The 19450-nt window shown below is 41.9% G+C and overlaps 1 protein-coding gene and 1 long non-coding RNA gene across 19 annotated transcripts in view; one reads left to right on the top strand and one right to left on the bottom strand.

The window, feature by feature from the left end:
- Nucleotides 1-19450, bottom strand: part of cadpsb (Ca2+-dependent activator protein for secretion b) — a 50376-nt gene that overhangs the window by 17919 nt on the left and 13007 nt on the right. For 10 of the 18 annotated variants that reach the window (XM_037251985.1, XM_037251986.1, XM_037251988.1 and 7 more), the window contains exons 3-16: nt 18131-18463; nt 12840-12920; nt 12402-12635; nt 10792-10913; nt 9904-10015; nt 8820-8959; nt 8492-8558; nt 8159-8267; nt 7868-8080; nt 5954-5965; nt 2707-2843; nt 2451-2638; nt 869-970; nt 725-788 (exon numbers count right to left, since the gene is read on the bottom strand). In XM_037251985.1, coding sequence (XP_037107880.1) covers nt 725-788; nt 869-970; nt 2451-2638; nt 2707-2843; nt 5954-5965; nt 7868-8080; nt 8159-8267; nt 8492-8558; nt 8820-8959; nt 9904-10015; nt 10792-10913; nt 12402-12635; nt 12840-12920; nt 18131-18463 — 1914 coding nt within the window. The remainder of the gene's footprint in view (nt 1-724; nt 789-868; nt 971-2450; nt 2639-2706; nt 2844-5953; nt 5966-7867; nt 8081-8158; nt 8268-8491; nt 8559-8819; nt 8960-9903; nt 10016-10791; nt 10914-12401; nt 12636-12839; nt 12921-18130; nt 18464-19450) is intronic. The other 8 variants (XM_037251987.1, XM_037251995.1, XM_037251992.1 and 5 more) reach the window with 1 other exon arrangement.
- Nucleotides 9963-15084, top strand: LOC119123134. Its single transcript, XR_005098005.1, has 3 exons — nt 9963-10101; nt 10342-10457; nt 14855-15084. It is a non-coding gene; the product is annotated as an uncharacterized LOC119123134 (long non-coding RNA).

Genomic DNA, 19450 nt, shown 5'->3' with positions numbered 1-19450 from the left:
CGTGTGAACTGCTGATGTCCGTTCACTTGGTCTAATATCACAGACAGTGCATTTTATTAGGTACACTTATGTCAGCTATTATAAGTGTGGGCAAAGTATGGCACAGGGGTCCATATACGGCCTGCTCCGATCATTAATTTGGCTCACCACAAGGGTCTTGTAATATTACTCAAATTGATTGCTTCATTTTAAAATGTGTTTTGTTTTCTTACATTTAACATTTCGCTATTTAGTTTATTAACTAATCGGTTCATTCATTGTCATAACATTATGAATAAATGGGTTAGGGTTAGCAAATTACAAATTATTTCATTACCACAGTAAAAAAAAAAAAAAAAAAATTAAAGTACATTTACTTCTACATAAAACCTCATCTACAAATGACCGGACCCATTTGACCATTTTTAATATCAAATGAGGCCCTTGAGAAGAAGAATTCAAGCCCATAAAGTACTTTTAAGAGCCACTTTAACCTTATGCACGGATTGAACTTTCACAATGCTTAGAGATGAAAAATGTTAAAAATTAAATGGAACAGTATGAGACTGAAAACGTTAAATACAACTAAATTTTACTTAGGCCTTTTTTTTTGCCTACCACTAGAGGGAGCGTGTGACCACTATTGATAACGATACTCCTAGTGAGAATTATTGGGATTAATAAAGCATAATTATGGATTAGTAAGTATTCTATTTATGAACGTGTATTTCAAATTGGAACAAACCCTTTCCAGCAAAGATAAGGTGGCCTTCAGTGCACCTTCTGGACGGCCAAAGGGGAAACAATATCTACACGGAGGGGATGAGGAGAGATGTTCATATTGATTTGAAAGTCATCTTCAAAGTGCGTGTATTAGTGTGTATGGCACCTGAAATTTACAATCTGGTTTTCCAATATCACACGCAACCGCTCCTTGATGTCTTCAAATCGCTCCTTCTCGTCCACTTTGACGGTACTCAACCCGTCTGGCCTGTGAGAATCACGCAAACACATTTGAAGAGCAATACACACACACATTCACACACCCAATGCTGTATATGTGAAAAGCCCGCAGGTCTTTTCCAGCTGAACTACGAGTAAGTAACTTCTTGGATAGATTGCATTTGTCAGAGTAAAAATTTAACGCAACATCCGTTTTACTTTGGAGTACTTTTATCAATATGCAACACGGCTTTCAACCCGATTACGTTGACCTACATTCTGCTCACTACTTTTCTTTCTGCTTGCCTCAGCCTTTTTCTCATTGTTGTGGTTGGTAATATTGTTGGGCAATATTTGAAGAGGCACTTTCCTACTTCATATTTTTGTCCATTTGAACTTGTTACTCACTAATGAGTCAGTACTTGAGTATTTCGATAAATACCTATTCGGAGGATTACTTTTTACTTTTGATTCTTATGTTGCTATCAGTACTCTTGCTTGGGTACGACTTTTGTCAAATCCACGCACCTCTGATGATAATGTCTCACCTGTTGGACTCTTGAGAGACTTTGGAATCCTTTCTCTTTCTAAACTTGAATATGATGCGTGCTCGTTTCGAGACAGGATTTGGCCTTTGGGAGCTCTTTGGGCTCAATAGGGCCTCGTAGCCCAGCGGCCCCCAGTAACTGCGGCCCTCTCTGACTTTAATGGACGCATGGGAGGATGAATAATATGGACAGTAAGAAACTAAGGCAACAGAGGACAGAAAGAAAAGAACACAAAGAAAAAACAAGGAAACACGTAGAGATATGCAAATGGTTAACAACAAAAAATTAAAGCAAATACAGCGACTGTATTTATGGAGCTGTAATGTGTTTTTTGCGGGCTATTATTTGGTCAATAGGGAAAAAGACAGGCTTGATTTACTGAAGAAAGAAATGTGGTGAATTAGGTTAGAAATGTAAATTTCAACCTAGAGCACTTATAGTACTCTTGTGACCTCTTGATTAAATGCAACATTTTCATATGATTATTTTTATTCTACACTAAAGATTACTGTAATCTTGCACTGCTTCATAGTAATAGTTGCTTCAATAATTATATGGCTCAGTGCTTAGATAAGTTGGTGGGATGGGAATAAGGGAATTAAGCTGAATTGCTTTAAATAACGTAGTCACTATGCATATAGTCGCATACGGTAAGTGTATACTGTCCATAACACAGGATGAAAATCTTCTTACTTAAGAAGCTTAGCCAATAGACTCCATAAATGAAGTTTTTCACACCATAAATGCGTCAAAATAACCCACAAAAAAACACATTATAGTCCTGTCAATAGAACCAATGCTTAAAATCAACATAGAAGCAAAAATCAAACAACACACACAAAAAAATAATAAATGTGTAAAGACATAAAATAACTGATGTGATGATTGCTTTCCCCGTGTGGTACAGCATTTCTTTTTTTTTAATGAACTGTGTACCTCTCAAGAATTGAAGAAAATTGAAAAACAGAGATTTGTGCACACCTGTTCCCGTGTACGTGGGAGGCACAAAACGCAAAGCTGTAGTGCAGAAGCGTGGGGTCGATAATGGCACCACTCTCCGCCCGTTCCAGCAGGTCACGCAAGTAACACAGATGCCTGTGGCAACCTCGGACACCGTTCCTGGCACAGTATTCGTCCAAGACAAACACTTGGCCCGGGCTGAACCATCCCTGCACGGCACAAAGGGCAGTCAGCAACCCACAAAAAAAAATACAGTTAGTTCAGTCGAGGAGCTCACCAAGCAGCAGAAGGTGTCGTTGAGCCTGTGGTCCAAGGTGAGCCGCTGCACCATCTCAAAAAGCGAGGCGTGGTCAAAGCTACAGGGGTTAGCCGAGATAAACTCATCCATGCCATGTTTCTGAGCTCTGTCAGCATCTATCCAGCCAACAGCACAGGAAGAAGCACACGGTTCAGAGGAGAGGATGTCAGTGAGGCGCACACTAAGTCTTGGACATAACACAGAAACATTAGGGAAGATCTAAATTTGTTGTTGCTGGTGAAGGGGAGGGGGGTTCTTCTAAGGGCAAATTATAAACATTAACATTGTCAACTTGCATTGTGTCAGACAGCGTAAAGAGATCTGACTTTATCGGTGGGAGAGCTCAAGCTAAGTTAGGAGCGACAAGCGCTTCCGTTGAATGTGCATGCAGTGTCACAGTCTCTGATGGTTTGCATGATGTCCTTAAAAATAAAAGAAAAAAAACTTCCCATCAATGTTGTCAATAGATTCTGCCATTCCTATTAGTTGTTTGCCACCTATAAACTCAGCTATATCAAAGAAGTGTCTCTGGATGCCACAGAGGAAAAAGCAGCATAGTTTGAGTTGAACTAGTTAGCTATCAATCTTCTCAGTGTCAAAGCCAATGAGGAGACTGTTTGAGTGAGATTGAAATGAGCATGGCTGATGACTGATCATTCAATCTGTAATTGAAATCCTACTCGGTGAAAAGTCCCAGCACAGCATTTGTGTACTTGCACAATCTAATGAGTTCAAATAAAGACTGTATCAATAATAATAATAATAATAATAATAATTCTACAATAGGGCAATTGTACGTACAATTATAGTATTACTTTTGGAATCTAAATGTGGATCGAGAATTATATTTTTTCTTTTTCTCCATTTGAGTCACTAAGTATTTAAAGGAGCAGTCTGCTGAAGAATGTAAAAATTAGAAAAAGTCATTCCATTTATTCTGAATGTTGAGAACATGTCCAAGCAGCTTGCCAATTAAAAATTGACAGAAAAAACAAAGAAAACAATTTCCGCAAAACTTTGGGCCAAGAGAGAACCCATTAACTTTTCGTGAGTATTGTCATTTCTCATTTGTTAGCACTTTTTTTTTGCCATCCTTCATTTCTCAGGCTACATTATCTCCATCGAGTCATTAAAAACGCGAGTGGACTGGAACTGACTTTGGGTGAGAGTCGAAATGCATTTTATACTCATGGTTAGCTAATGGCAGGGTCGGCCTACATAGGATAAACAACAATGCGCACTTTTGGATGTCTTCAATGAAAAAAAAAATATACAGGTGCTAATTCAGATAAATAATTGATATGTATGGATACAGCTCTTGCATTTGATCTCATTTGATTGTGCAGATGTACTTAATGAAGTGGCTGTGAGCGCATATCGTGGTCATATCCTATGTGTGAGTGACAGGTGTCAGGTCCGTGACACACAGACAAGGTGATGATGGCTCAGGAGGGTTGTGGGGTGGAATGGGCTGGCCTGATTCGGGGGCCGGGCCAGGAGAGAGCAAAGGGGACATCTGTCAACCTCCAAGTGGGAAAGGCTGATGGGGTCGGCGAGGGGGGGGGGGGGGGATCATTTGGCATTCTGAGACACTCTTCAACGGGGGGGGGGGGGGGGGGGGGGACTAAGGACAATTACAGTTAGCCCCTAATCTAAGGAGGAAAAACCTGCGAGGCGACAAGTCAAAATATGCACGAGGACGTCAGAGTGTTAGGACAAGTGAGCTAATGTGAACATATGGAGTGGGACAACACAAAGTGAGGATGGAGGACACTGATAGATATAAGGGTTGAAAAGACAACCAGGAAAGTGGACAATAAGACAAAATAGAGGAAAAAGGAAAGGGTTACTCATGGCCCAGTTATCAAGAGGCAATATTGCAGGGTGTTGGGCGAGTGAGAACAAGTGTGAGCAGAAGGTGTCTGGCCTATATGTCCTTTATTTCGAATAGTGAGTAAGTGCACTGAGCTTGCTCACAATTGCACAATTCCATTTTACAAAGAATAACAGCAAGAATATAAGCCAGTACGTTTGCAAGAAAATGAGCACATGCTTGGAGAACAAACGGTGTGAATTTTACACGCCATGCATTCCCAGGTGTTCAGATTTGATCTTTTTGAATTGCATTCCCTTTGAATTCTCTTTCTCTCTCTACGCATTTGCAAGTTGACAATACTGGAATGTGTTGCAGTGTGTTCAGTCATCTACCGAGCAGACTATCAGGCATGTCACTACCAAAGAATTCTAACAGGGTAGCAGTTTAGTGCAAGTATGGGTAAATAGCATGAAGCCAACATAGGCAGAACTCTATCATTCATTCTCTGGGAGATGAGGGGAAGGGAGTGATGAATGGAAACTCCTGAATTGGCAGAAACTAAACGGACACAGGACAAAAGTGTCCTCCGATTCAGGCAAACCAAATGCTAAATGGGATCTTGGCTTTCTGGAGGCGTTACCACTGGGCTTGTCTTGACGTGTACAGGCCCGTCTACTGCAGGAGAAGGGGGGAGTTCCAGAGTATTTCATCGGAAGAAGGGGCGGCATTAGCTACTCCTTGTCTTTGGCATTCAGAATACTCCGCATACATAGTTGCCAACTCTCGTTAAGGCAGGAAGAAGCAAAACATGGTCTCTGAGCAAATTGAGCCCTCGATAGTAAAGCACGTTGTCACACATACCTTGCATCAAATGAATTTTCCATGTTCCTTCAAGATGATATTAAAGATTTGTTTCCAGCTCTTATTAATAATTCATGCGAATATTTCATATTTCCAGCCAATCCGTCTTCCTTCTAGTCATCAAATTGCTTTACTCTTGAGGGATCGGGTTACCAATGTGAGCAAGGAGAGAAGGCAATTATGCAGGAACAACTATCATATCCACTGTAACCAAGTACTAAGCAAAAAGAATAAAATAAATAAAACGTTCTTAGAATAAAGACATGCATCCTATACTGGCACTAATGGATGCTTCTATAATTTAATCCTCAAGTGGAGGTTGTCAAAAAAGGGGGGGGAGGAAAAAAAAGTAAAAAAGTTCTCAACTAAGATCTAAAGACATGAAGCGAGACATGAAGAAGAAGCAGAGGGAGGAGAAAGAGCAGGAAGAAGAGAAAGAAAGAGAGAGAGAGAGAGAGAGAGAGAGAGGGGCAGAAAGAAAGAGCGTTGCATTTGTCAGATAATCGGCGGGGATTATCTGAGCTGTGCCGGCTACAGGGAAGCACTTACCCTTGAGTCCAGCTAGAAGACAGCAGGGTAAGAAGGGACAAACCAGAATAACATAAAGACTAGCAACAAGGCTGGAGGAGAGCAATCACGAGAGACCCTGACTGACCGAGCAGCTAGCGGCATTACTGAAGAAGGGTAGACAGGCAAAGCATGAAGAAGAAAACACAACTGAGAAAAAAACAACAACAACAATAACAACAACAAAACCGATACCGACACGAGACCTCGTGGCTTGTGAGTACATGTGAGGACGACGTGTGACAAAGGACGCTGAGGCGATAGAGGAGGAGAGAAGGAAGAGAGCGTTTAGCATCCCCGTCACTCCACTGTAGTGTTTTGTTGTCCGTTTTAGGCCGGTACTTGAGAGTGGAGAGCTACTGATTAGGTACCGCACCATTTTCTTTTAAAGTGGCAAAACATACCTGTCTAGAGGAAAGCTGTGGAAAGGTCAATGTGGTGCTACTATGTTCGGGTATTCTCTGCTGGCCTAATAACAGCAAAAATCTTCTCTTGTATTTCTAAATGTATATGATTATTTTATTTTTTTTTTGCATTGCCATGTCTATTGCCAGTGTAATCTGCTGGTCTTGCTGATATAAATGCAACAATTTATTTAACAATTTCAAAGTCGCCTCATAGGGCCACATTTCCTATTGCGCATATCTGTTATATTTTATTGAAAAATATATGTTGTCATTTTATTAATAGGTGATGTCCAGTAATAATAATAATAATACATTTTATTTATAAGGCACCTTTCAAGGCACTCAAGGTCCCCGTACACACATAAAATAGCAAGCACAATTAAAAGGAAAAGCAAAGTACAGTTAGTTCCTTACTTGACTCAGAAAGCATATCTCAAGGCTAATGGGTTACTAGGGTTTTTTTTTTTTTTTTTTTGGTATTTCAAAAGTCCAATCAGACCCGAGCCAGGACTGTTGTTTTGCACTGCAGCGGAGTCAGGAGGGCAATGTACATTATGATCCCAGTGCCATTCAAGACCACCAGGGGGGTGAAACATGTTTGCGCAGTGTGCCACAATGTTTCAGGGTTGGGGGGGGGTCGAGGGATTGGTGAGGTTGTGTCACTGTGGCGAGGCTTTGAATGGCGACGGCTGGTGTCAGAGGAGTCAACTAACCACAAGAACGATCACATACTGGACAAAGAAACCAATGGAGAAACAACATAGAATTTATGTGATAGGGTTCGGAGGAGCTGAGCCAATTGAATGCAATTTGAAGGCAATTATGTGGTTAAAAGAGAAGAGGGGCTTTATTATTGTGGATGTCTTTTGTTGTCTGGGAGCTGGGTTTAAAGAATGCCAAGAAGTTTCATTTTTAATATGCTATAAAAGATGCACACTGAACATTCTTATTTTATGCTGAATAGCAGGATCTATGACTAATTATTTCACCAATTGAGAGTAATAAGAATTGTTTTTATAAAAACAATTTGCAGTTCAATGTAGATTCGCTTGGGGGGGAAACAAGAGACAGCAAAACAGAATTGGCGACGGATGCCACACGACTGCAATCTTACCTTGGGGCGGGTGTACTCTATAAAACACATCTGGGTAGTGAATAAAACTGGCCTACGGTTTGGAACCTGAGCGGGGACACGCTGACGTCAGCTCGAATCACATATCTTTCCTAAATTGGTCGTTGCTTGTGAGCTGATGGGAGAGCCTGTTGGGTTGGCACCTTTGGGAGTGAATAATCGCCGGTCCAATCCGTGTCAGGTCAAGGCGTGTGTTTGTGTACGTGTGTGTGTGCGTGCTTGTGTGTTAGTTCTACCAGCACGTTTGTGAGCGCAAGTGTGGCGCGCATGAGCGTGAGACATTCATGAGCCGTCATTGCGTCGTGAATGGAAACTAGCTACGGTCTACATCAGCGCGGCGCGCTCCGGCCTACTTACAGAACTGAGAGATGGGAGCGTCCATTTGGGCCGAGGCGCCCCCTTTGGAGTTAAGTTTCTGGACCTGAGTGGGCGGGACGGGCTTGTGGGACTGGCCGGTGGCACGATACATGGCCTGCACCCACAGGATGCGGTCCTGCTCGTCATCGCTGGCGAAGATCACAGTGTCGCCCTCCTTCACTGCGTTGAAGAAAGTCCTTCCGCCATCCAAGCCTGACACAAGAGTGACTAATCAAGCTTTCAGCCTCTGAATTGAAGAATACAATTTCAGGGGGGCTGATGTCCACTTACCTGGCTGCGGGTCACTGTAGTCCACCGTGTAGCCGTCCAGCTGGAGAAGCTCTTGTGGTTCGGATTTCTTCTCTCTGTAGCTGCACATGGCGAATGTGTACTGGCTGACCTATCAAACAAAAATGACAAATAATTCTCTCGTGTTTTTAAACACCATGAACTGTATTGTAAAATGAATTGGTCTCTTGAAATATAAATGAAATTAAAATATTTTGGGAGAGCATTTTGCTACGTGAGAGAATAATAATAACATCACTCACTATGATACTCTTCTCAAAATTTGAAGTGCATATTGTTTATTCAAGCAAGTATGATCGGGGAAAAAAAACTCACTTGCACGAGAACAAAGAAACGTTTCTTCCAGCGCTTCCAGACATTCTTCCCAAAAGCCCACAGATACCTGCCAGAACATTCAGACACAAAAACAAAAGAAGGGCCTCAATACGACATATACCATATTTTTACAAAGAGCTGGCTTTTTGCCCTTGATCATTGTGGAACATATCAGCCAAGCGATGGGGGAAAAAAGTTCACTGTGGTGTCCACCAGAGGGTATTGTATACTTCCCAGTATTTTTTCCGCAGTACTTGCCGAGAAACGAGGCCAACGATCTAAGAAGTCTATACCAGGACGGCATGGAAGAACCCGCAGTCTTACTTACCCGCAATGTTTCATGTTTTGAGGTTTATCCATGCGAATGGCCAGTTTGATCCTGAGGTCTTGGTCGGGGCAAGCCTTGGTCAAGGTCATTTTATGGAGCTCAGACTGTTTGGGACTGTTGGGAGTCGGATGCAGGACAACCTGCATTTTAAGCAAATCAAAAACCGAGTCATGAACGTTTTCTTTGTCCCGTCTGACGCTTGTTTCGTAAGTGAACGACTGAAAGGAAGGGAGGCAAAAAAAACGGCTAACGTTTCCCGCTGCCTCCGTCTAATCTCTCTTTGGTGCATTAAAGAGCTTTGAGGAAGTCTGACTTCCTTCCTGCTAGTGCTGCTGCAGTGGGAGATCACAAGGCCTTGATGAAGGTCATCTCTGCTTCTGGGACCGTCCAGTAATCGCCAATATATCACCACATTGCTAGCTTTCCCGAAGGACCGCTACACACTAATTTACCCTTGAAAGGTAGATAGAGTGGCTTGAAAGAAGCACAAGAGCATTGGTGTCATTACAAGGACGACCTTGACAACCTACTTGTGGCACCAAGAAGACTTGTTTTTTTTCCTTTTCCAGAATAATAAGTGCAATATTGTGAGGCATATTTTTAATATTTTATGAAATTGTGACTATTTTTCCCCTTGTTCAACTGAATTTAATTCATATGAGGACGTCATCTTGGAAATATACAAATTGATTTTCATATGATTAGAACAGTGCGTAAATCTTGCGCATTGTTATAATTACACTGAAATAATAAATTATGACTTTAATCTCACAATGTTGAATTTACACATGAATTTAAAATGAATGACTAAAAAAATGGTGTATACATTTTTGCTGTTGTAGTATTTTCCCAAAAATGGACATATTTTTCAATCCCATGGCATTTATGGGTACACTTGGTTTGAAAATAAAATCACCTGAGTGTTACGTGTCGATCCAAAAATTTGGAGAACCCCTATTATATGTACTATGCGGAAATCTGCAAACTGAGTTTTAAGGTTTCAGCGGTCGATCAAAACACAGCAACAAAGACATCTCCATCTTTGCGCATACATGTTTGGTTTTAAGAGAAACAAAGGCGTTACCCTGCCCAACTCTTTGTCCTCCAACGCCAGCACGCCGGTGCTTTCGGTGAACAGTTTCACCTTGACAGCAGGCAGAGGGTGTGTGGTGGTGAAGTCCCCTTGGGTCCCCCAGCTGAAAGACAGAAGACTCCGAAGGTCAGTTTCCATGACACCCCACAACACCAGAGACTTCATCACCTTGGAACATTATGAACTGCTGTATGGGAGAAGGTTTCACTTTTGTTCCTCTCGCTTTTGCAATAGAACTCAAATAGGAAATTAAATCAGTTCCTAAAAATATTTTTGGACACCGGAGCCATCAATTTGCAACATAATTGTACAATAAAAAAAAAAAAAAGAAAAAAGATCAGACAGTTTATTGTTTATAGACACACACGGACCCTAATATTCCATCTTCCTGATGCTTGCGCTAAATATATTCTGTTGTTTTTATGCCAGACACCTCAAAAGCTGAATTTGGCAGGATTTGAAGATCACAATCAACACTCACCTTGTCACACAAAGTGACTTAGTGGCTGCAAAACAGAAGGATGCCAGAGACTTGCTCAAATCGGGTAATCCATTTTGGTTTAAAAGGGATAATAGAGTGAGTTTGGTGTGTGGGGGCAAAGCTCATTCTGTCATGCATCGCTTACACTAAAACTGCTTCTCGGTAGGTGTGACCAACTTAAGACAGACTTGAGAAAATGAATTTTAACACCTACCAGAAGCCCATTACCTCACAGAACATTAACTTAGAATACCCTCACCACAAGATGCAAACACATCATTAAAAATCCAACACAAAACCTGATTGAAAATAATCTGCACCAATTTTATAATAATGCACCATTTTGATTGTCAGAGTTCCTTTTTTGCATGACATGTGTGACCGACACGTTGGCTCACGTTGGCTTGGATGCTTCGGCTTGGTCAGTCTGGAGCTTCTCTCCTCCCTCCACTTCCATGGTGCAGTAAACAATCCTGTTGGGAGCCAGAGACTTCAGGCCCTGGACTTCCATGATCACCACCTGTAAGCACATGTTCTAGTTTAGACAAATGAGACCAGGAGAAGCGATTGGATTTAAATTGCCACCCAGAAAAGGCAATTGAACACGAATGTTGTTGTTTTTTGCAAGTGTCTTTTTGCAGCCTGCCATCAATGAATTATTTTTATTTGCATGCTGCGGGGATTTCAAAGAGGCATAGCGACAGGAAATACGATGATGACCAAAATTCTGAATTTATAACCCCCGAGGTTTAGGTTTGGATTGTTGTGCTTGTTTGTTTATGAGGAGTATTATGCGCAAGCACAAAAGTGAAAGCACACCTGAAAAAAAGGAGAGCATTATTTCAGCAAGTGACAGAAACTGAGCGAGACAGGTCATTTGGGACAAAGATACGCCAAGTAAAGAGTAAATAAAGACACTTGCCGCTCCTTCTGGAGTCATAACATCTGCTAGGTGTATTTTTCTTATTCGTATTTCTCTCCCAACCAGTATATCACATCTACCAAGGAGATTTGCTGCTAATTTAGCAGCGCTATTCTGTTAAACAATTAGTAATATCCAACCTTTTTTGACATTTTTCAAAATTTTCCAGTGAATAAACAATGATTATTAATGACATTGGGAGGCGGTTATCGCTGACACTGCAAAATTGGCATGAATTTGATCCTGGTGGAAGTCTCTTAAATAAATCTGTATACTTTTGCCAAATCATGAAGATGATTCGAGCTCACATTGTTCTGAACAAGAAATCAATTCTACAAAAATACAAAGTGCATCTGGGTATAAAATCGTTTTTCAACTGGATGCGTTGATGATTTCAGATGGAATTTAGGAGCTTTGCAGAGCCATAATTGGCCTCTATGGAACTGTCACCCTTCCACCCACACACACGGATACACACATAAACATGCATATGTGGCCGTTAGAATTGCTCGACATTTATTTCTTCCAGCGTTTATCACAATGATGCGCCTACTTCGGCATTGAGCGGCAGGAGAAAAAAAAAAGTGTCGCTCCTCGCACTTGCTAAGCGGAGATAGCTCTGCATCATGAGGACCGAGATGCGATGGCTCCTCGTTCCGAGTCGGCAGCTCAATCTCAGACGGGCTGAGAACAAGATGACTCATACCTGCTGTTAAAGAGCAGGTAAAGGGGTATTTATGACAAGTGTCAGCCTGTTCTTCACGCAGCGTCTGTTCAGATGTCTGGAGAAGTCTGCTGTCTGTTTCTAAACTTAGTCTGGAGCAGATAGGGAAGCTTTGTGGGTCCTGATTCTGACAACTGTATTGCAGAGACATGCAAAGATGTTTTTCCATATGGGCTTTAGATAACATTGACTGGCCGATTTAGAGGATGCATCATTAAAAGGCCTTCTTGAGGGCTACCCCAGTTTGAAGGCTGCTTTCTTTTTACATTATTTGGAGGTCATCAATATCACAAGATATGAAAAATATTTCAATACTGTATACACTTTGGAAGTCACCAATTGAGTCACTCAAATGATTTTACCTCTAAAGTGAAGGACAGGACCACATCGGATTTAGACAGCGTGTTTTCATCCTCCTGGCCCATGTCGATGATAGAGGTGTTGTGGCCTCGCTTCAGCTTCTGGAGCTTGAACTCTCCACCCTTGGACACGGGCATGCTCTCCAGATTGGCCATCAATTGGTTGACTGAAGACTTGAGCTCCTCGATGTACATGGCTTCCATGTCTTTTGACACAAACTTGGGGAACCTCCCTCCCTGTAGAGAGTAAGAAAATATTTTTTATTTTTATTTTTATGATGCAGCTCTTTGGATCTCCTCAAATCATACCACCATACCTAGTGTGTTTATATATATCGACTTTATTAGAGCGCTACTTTCTGTGGGTGGTAGGCTCACACCTTTTCAACAACATAGTAGCAATGTGACAAAGTCAAAGCTCCCCCATAGCGTCAAACTCACCCGCGCAATCTGGTCGGCCATCTGAAGACGACCATCCAGTTCTCTTCTGATCTGCGCAGCCTGCTCGTCCAAGTTGTCCAGCTATCGAGACAAACATATGGGGAAGCTCCATGAGATCACGTTCGAGAAATATGCCATGTGGTCAGTAGGTCAGTAAGGGAAATGAAAGCTGCATAATAAAAACACTGAGTAACTAAATGGAATACTTTTATTTTTCCTCAAGGAAAAATTATATGCCACTGAGCATTGTCATTTTTTTCAACTTTGTATGTTGCTCCATGCAAGCTAGCACCATATCCAACCAATTTTCCATTGAATTACTCTGCCTAAATTAAATTCCACTGTCATACAGATTGTTCCATCACGACATCATCATATATAACTAAGGGGGGCAAATTTACACAAACTGTCACTTCACAGAACTCCAAACACTAAACGTTGAAAGGACCTCGGTTACCATAGCGACGTCAAATCCCCCAGAGGCCCATATTAATCAACCTAATGGAACGTGACACAAGTATATGCAAATGTTGTTCAAACAAAGTAATTTTATCCCCGAAATGACTGTAACAAGGTAAAGAATCCCATTAGAACCCATTTGAGGACTGGAGTTACCAAATTGACCACACTAGCGAGTGATTGAAACAAATGCGGCCATGGAAACGGTGATGAGTGATGATGGATCTGGCGAGATGTTCGCAAGAGGCTGTAGTCATAGCAGCGTGTTGTGATAGGCAGTTGAAATTGAACAGATGAGAATGAAAGGAAACTCCATCACTGTCTGGAAGGCACCACGCTGCCATCACCATAGAGACCAATGAAAGGCACTGCTGCGCGAATTCTTATATTTCTCGTTGATTTGAGAGGCGGCTGCCATAAAATACGATCACGACGATAAAGCTCAGACAACAAAAAGATGTTTGGACTCAAATGGAAAAACAGAGCTGTGGCACTCAACGACTAAACAAGGTTAAGAGAAGCTGCAAGTTTGGGCCCTGGAGGAATGAAAAGCTGATAAATTCATGCCTCCCCGCGCATCAATAATGAATGCGAATCTTGAATTAGCTGACGCGCAGAAGTAGAGGAGAGGTCTGATGTCTTTCTTGCTGCCTGAATCTGTACGTTTTTATGCTTCACTTCTTCCCACTCTCGCCAAATGTGATTGCGAGCAGACACCATTGCTTCGCAAGAGGGGGCACAAGGAAAATCTTGCGGTATCAAAACAGCTCCAAAAACATTTCCACTAAACAGTGTAGTGTGGGTTTAAGGAAAAGACAACAACTTCACCTTCAGTTAGTGCTACCGTGCAAAACTCTTGGATTTGAAGTGGGCTTGTCTCTCGGGCTTCGCCAAATTGACTTCATTCCTCCTGCAATACTTTGCAAGAGAGGCACTATACCTGGGCGGTTAAAATATGATCTTAGACAAAACCCGGGTTCATTTTTTTGTCAATTTAATTAAACCATGAATCGTATATGCTTCTAAGACTCCACATACGGTATATTTTAGTGTAACACTTTTATTAAGCCACCAAAAAGATAGAAGAAGCCAGCAGTAGCGGTAGCGCTCGGTAGATCGCTTGTGTGCATTTTGGTGACAAAGACTCACTTTTTTATCCACTGGTGCACATAAAAGTTAGAAATATAGTATTGTCGTGAAACCGAATAAATGTATTTGTCCGCATGTGCTCGTATAGTGACACCATGTCTGTCAGGTGGCGTGTCCAACAGAGGCGAGTGAGTGGCAAGTGTCAGAGTATGTCGTCAATGCAGGCCAGCAAACGAGCAGGCTGCCGCATAACCCAGAGTTGTTGTTTAGTAGAGCACATAATCACACGCTGCCACCAGCTGCAGGAAAATGGCTGCACTCGCAGCGCTGAGTGCTGTCGGACAAGAGGACGACGAGCATCCTGCCGAGGTGTCTTCTTCGTCGTGTCTGTTATGAAAAATGAAAACGACCTCGACCTGAGCCACCACTTTTCTGCCTGAGTGAGTGTCTCCCTTCCTCTTTGCCAGGCCATCCTGCATCGCCTGTCAAAACACTCTACGACTGGGGCGCGGCACACATCTGACCCTGGCGGTCCCAAATGAACTACTCGTGCCACGCATGGAGAGAAAAAAAAAAAAAGTGACAGCAAACACAAGCTGCTATGGCCTGGCTCAAATGTGTGCATGCTCTTCTGAATTTGTTGGATGGATGGATGGATGGATGGATGGATGGATGGATGGATGGATGGATGGATGGATGGATGGATGGATGGATGGATGGATGGATGGATGGATGGATGGATGGATGGATGGATGGGACATATTGCCTCCCAAACTGACAAACAGCCATCAAAACAATACATCTTGCTGATTGGTGGAGGTGATAAAAAAGTGAGGCATTTCTTTGAGCCTGGATGTAAAAAAGCAGAAAAACAGGCCTGGCAGATGATGAAAGTGAAGCAGTAGGTCAAGCTCGAGGTCAGAGCCTGCGTGAAACAACAAGCACCCGCTGCTGATCTCTCAACACCCCAATCTTTGCAGACCAACAACTTCTAAAAGGTCATAGATGTCAGCGCGCTTGCAGGCGGAACGTAATCTGACAGGCAATCTCATGACAAATCACAGCAACTAAAAGGTACGCCGATAACTAAGCTAGCGGTAGCGGTGGGTGATGACGCTGCAGTAACGGGCCAAGCTAATGGCAGGTTAAAGGTAAAGAAGCGGTGGCACGAGATTAGCAGCCTGACTGGTGTGAGCGCCCCCCACCACCCACCACACCCAGATACACGGACATTAGCAGCAGGACAGCCACAGGCGTTTTCATGTGCACAACAAAGGACGGTGCGGGCAGATTGAGAGCTGAATGCCACCGAGAGGAGTTCAAGCATCTGCTCTATATTTAGACCCGCGCTAAGCAACTGTTTTTGTGCGCGTATGTGTGTGTGTCTGTGGTAGAAAAATGAACTTCTCTTGTGAAGTGACAAACCTGACACGGAAATTTGGGCCATTAAAAATGTCACTTCACAGTCAGTGGCTGTTCCTTCCTCTTTATTATCTGCATTTGGTTGGTTTGACTTTTTTTTCAGTTTTATTTCACTAACAATGCTTTGACGTCGCCAGATTCAAACCCACTAATTCCTTCCTCTGGCACTTCTCCGCCAGTCTAAAGAGGAAAGTGATACATAGGACAGCTGTGTGGGGGGAAATGGCGCATTTTAACGAGCGGGGGCACGATGACTATCGGGTCTGACTCATTTAATCGTCGTCTTACTTTGTAAGAATGAAGAAACATTCTCCTGAGAGCATAAATATTGATTATTTGGCAGTCGAATAGCTATTATACAAGCATTTTAATTTTCTATTCTGGGTTTATTTCATGTATTGCAATTTAAGCCTAACATAATGTGATTTTGTTGATATTTAGAAAACATCAGCCATGCCACAACGCTATGTCCTTTTATATTTCTTCATAAAAAGTACAATCAGCTCACTTTAATTGACACTGTTTATTTTTGTCTCATAGGGCTAATATTAGAAACAACTTTCAGTGCGAATATACGCACAGTAGTTTCCAAACCTTTGCAATCTACAGCACAATAATAAAGATACTGTGTAATCAATTATTTGCGTGGTGTGTCCAGTGAGCATAATATCTATTTCAATCTATGTTTAGTTGTCCTTGGTGGTATATCGCAGCAGAGGAAAAGAAAAAGGGAAGCACGTGCAATGTCACGGCCAGTCCAGTCATTTTCAGCATCCCGCAATAATCCAAACAGCGCCTTCCTCTCTCACAAAAAAAAAAAGAATTAAATCCCCAATGATAATAAACCTCCGTTGGCCTCTGAATCCACAATCTCCCAAAACCTTCCATTAAATCCCAGCAGTGAGCCCCGCTAACGGAATTGCCTCCTAGTGAGGATTTTATCATTGAGCACGCGGGGACAATTGCTAGCGACTGGTTGCTTACTGAGGAGATGCTGAAAGTCATCATTAGACGGCTCTAATATATTCATTACGCCGGCAAATGGAATAAGAATCTGCACCTAAAACAGCTGGGGTAAGCATCTGGACAAGGATATTTTAAATTGGTTCTGATGCAAATTCTCTTCTATTTATCGATATTTACAATTGGAGATGGGCTTTAGCTGTGCTTACGACGTCAACTTTCTGCTCTTCGCTGAGCCTCTGGTGTTACTCCGTAGAGCCTCTGCGGATGTTCTGCATGCAGATTTGTGACCTCATAGCATCAACTCATCCAAAGTAGGTTAAGCATCATCAAAGGGATCAGAAAGGAGGCTATGGAAATGTTTTACAGAATAGCATTACGTTAATGAACCCCAGTGAGAAACCAAGGCCGTATTGATCGAATCCAAACAAGGACAATACTGAGCCATTTATTTGATTCCTTCAGTGTGCACTGATGGACACTTGGACTGGTTTATTAACTTTGAAGCCTTATTGGTGTTATCAAGCTTTGATGAGTTGAATAAACACGTGCAAGAGCGCCAGAGGTTTCCTCCAAATACAGCCGTGATAAGACTTGAAATTGCACTGCTGAAGAAGGAATTCATTAGTGCTGCTTTTAACATTCCCACAGTGAAGCAGGAACGACAGCAGGATAAGAGAGTTATATGCCCCCAGTCTGTAATCTCAACATATCTACCCCCTGAGTGAAGCATTGGACATTACCAGATACAAATAGCTGACAAGTTAAAGCAACAGTGAGGGATTTTTTTTTTTGCTTCCGGGCTGCATTGAAAGTGGTTTGTAATCTATTTCGATCGCAGCCAGGCATGCGCAAATCAACTGTCGTAAAGGAGCATGTATGTGTGTGAGACAAAGACATAGGCAGAAGTTAAAAAGGCAAGCTAATAAATGAAAACCTTTTGTGACATCATGTCTTGAAAAAATCAACGCAATCATTGCATAAAATATTATTATAAAGTTAGCACTTTAGCGGATAAAACATGAAAGCTGCCCTGGTCGGTCTCCCAATATTATAGACCACCGAAATAGTTAATGGTGCTTTAGTCATGGTTGCTATGGCAATGACAGATGCGATTGTAATTATTAAATCAAATGAAGTGGTTTCAAAGCTGTTATTTCAAGGTCAAATTATTATATATTGTGCGCAATAATTGGAAAGGAAATTAAAAGAAAAGTTTTTACGACACTTGATTCAGGAATATAAAGTAAATTTTCTGGCACAATTGTGATTAGGAAACAGTTTAATGGAGCAAGATTGTGTTTATGAATGACCTAAGGTGAAATGAATTTTTTTGTACAATTGGATCTTAAACATACCTGACAAGCTTGGTAAAGCAGTTGGTGCTCAAACTTCTTGATGCCCAGGATATTCTGGAACATCTCGTACAGCTGATCCTTGCTCAGGATGAGCTCGGAGGCCGCGCTGGCCGTCATACGCTGCTGCGCCTTGCGTGGATCCTCGTCTCCGCGGTAGATGGTGTCAAACTTGGCCATCCAGGAGCTAAGCACCGTCTCCTTGCTCAAGCCGTCGATCTCCGGGAGACTGCGGACGCGCTTCTCAATGTGCCTCTTGAACACCTCCCTGAAGTCGCTGGCTGAGAAGCCGCCGCTCTGGACCATTTTAGCCACGCGGTCGCTCTTTAAGAACACCTTTGTTGGAAGAGAATGTATTTATGTCATAATCAAGTCATTCTAGCGATTAAGAAAAAACAGCTTTATGAACTCCTTGCAGGGCCACCTGCTAATGACAGTGACGGACAAGATGACAGCATCAACCAAACAATGGAGCCCACGGCTTTGTCATTAAGACAGTCAGTCATATTTGTTGTCAGCATCCAAGAAGCAACTGTTGGGCCCATTTGGTAAGCGGCGTACATATACAAATAACAAAGCTTTGGTACCATTGATTCCCGCCTAGAGAGGCCTTTAAAAGCGCACAAGTGTTTAGGAAAATCAATGATTTAATTAATTACTGTGTCTCCCACTCATTCTGGTGGTAAAATAGAACACCAACAACCACTTCAATATTTTTTTTCCAATAAGCAGAGCAATTTCATTTGTAATTGAAAAAAAAAAAAAGCTCTGGATATGATTGTACTCCACATCCTTTTTACATTCAGAGTAGGTGCCCCGGTACATTACGGTCCATTCCGAAAACTTCATAAAAAATTCAGTCTTTTTTACGGTGGTAATATTTTGCAAAAGTGCCGAACTGTGCAGAATCATACCGAGAGTGTATTTGTAATCTTTTCCCCCTCTTGTGTAGGTGACTCAGGTTAACACCATTTTAGAATACCTTACAAATTCACGTCTACAGTGCAGTTCTAAACCAAAGGAAACTAATACGGTTATTTATCGGTGTCAAACTCAAGGCCTGGGGGCCAGATCCGGCCCACTCTGTCATTTTAAAAGGCCCGCGAAAGCAAATCATGTCCACTCCCATAAAAATAAGTAAATAATGATGTTGAGATTTTGCAAGATTTTTTTTCTTCCTTTTTACAGTAACTTCAACAATAATTGAGAAAAATATTATTGCTAATTTCAAAACTATTTGTTACATATATGTATTCACACGAGACAATTAAACATTTTTTGGGTGTCTCTGTCAAAATGTCAAAATTATTTTGAACCCCCTGG

Source organism: Syngnathus acus, chromosome 5 (assembly GCF_901709675.1).
Source record: "Syngnathus acus chromosome 5, fSynAcu1.2, whole genome shotgun sequence".
NCBI classification, from domain to species: Eukaryota; Metazoa; Chordata; class Actinopteri; order Syngnathiformes; family Syngnathidae; genus Syngnathus; species Syngnathus acus.
Note: the sequence above shows the minus strand (reverse complement) of the source record. Positions and strands in the feature narration are given on the sequence as shown.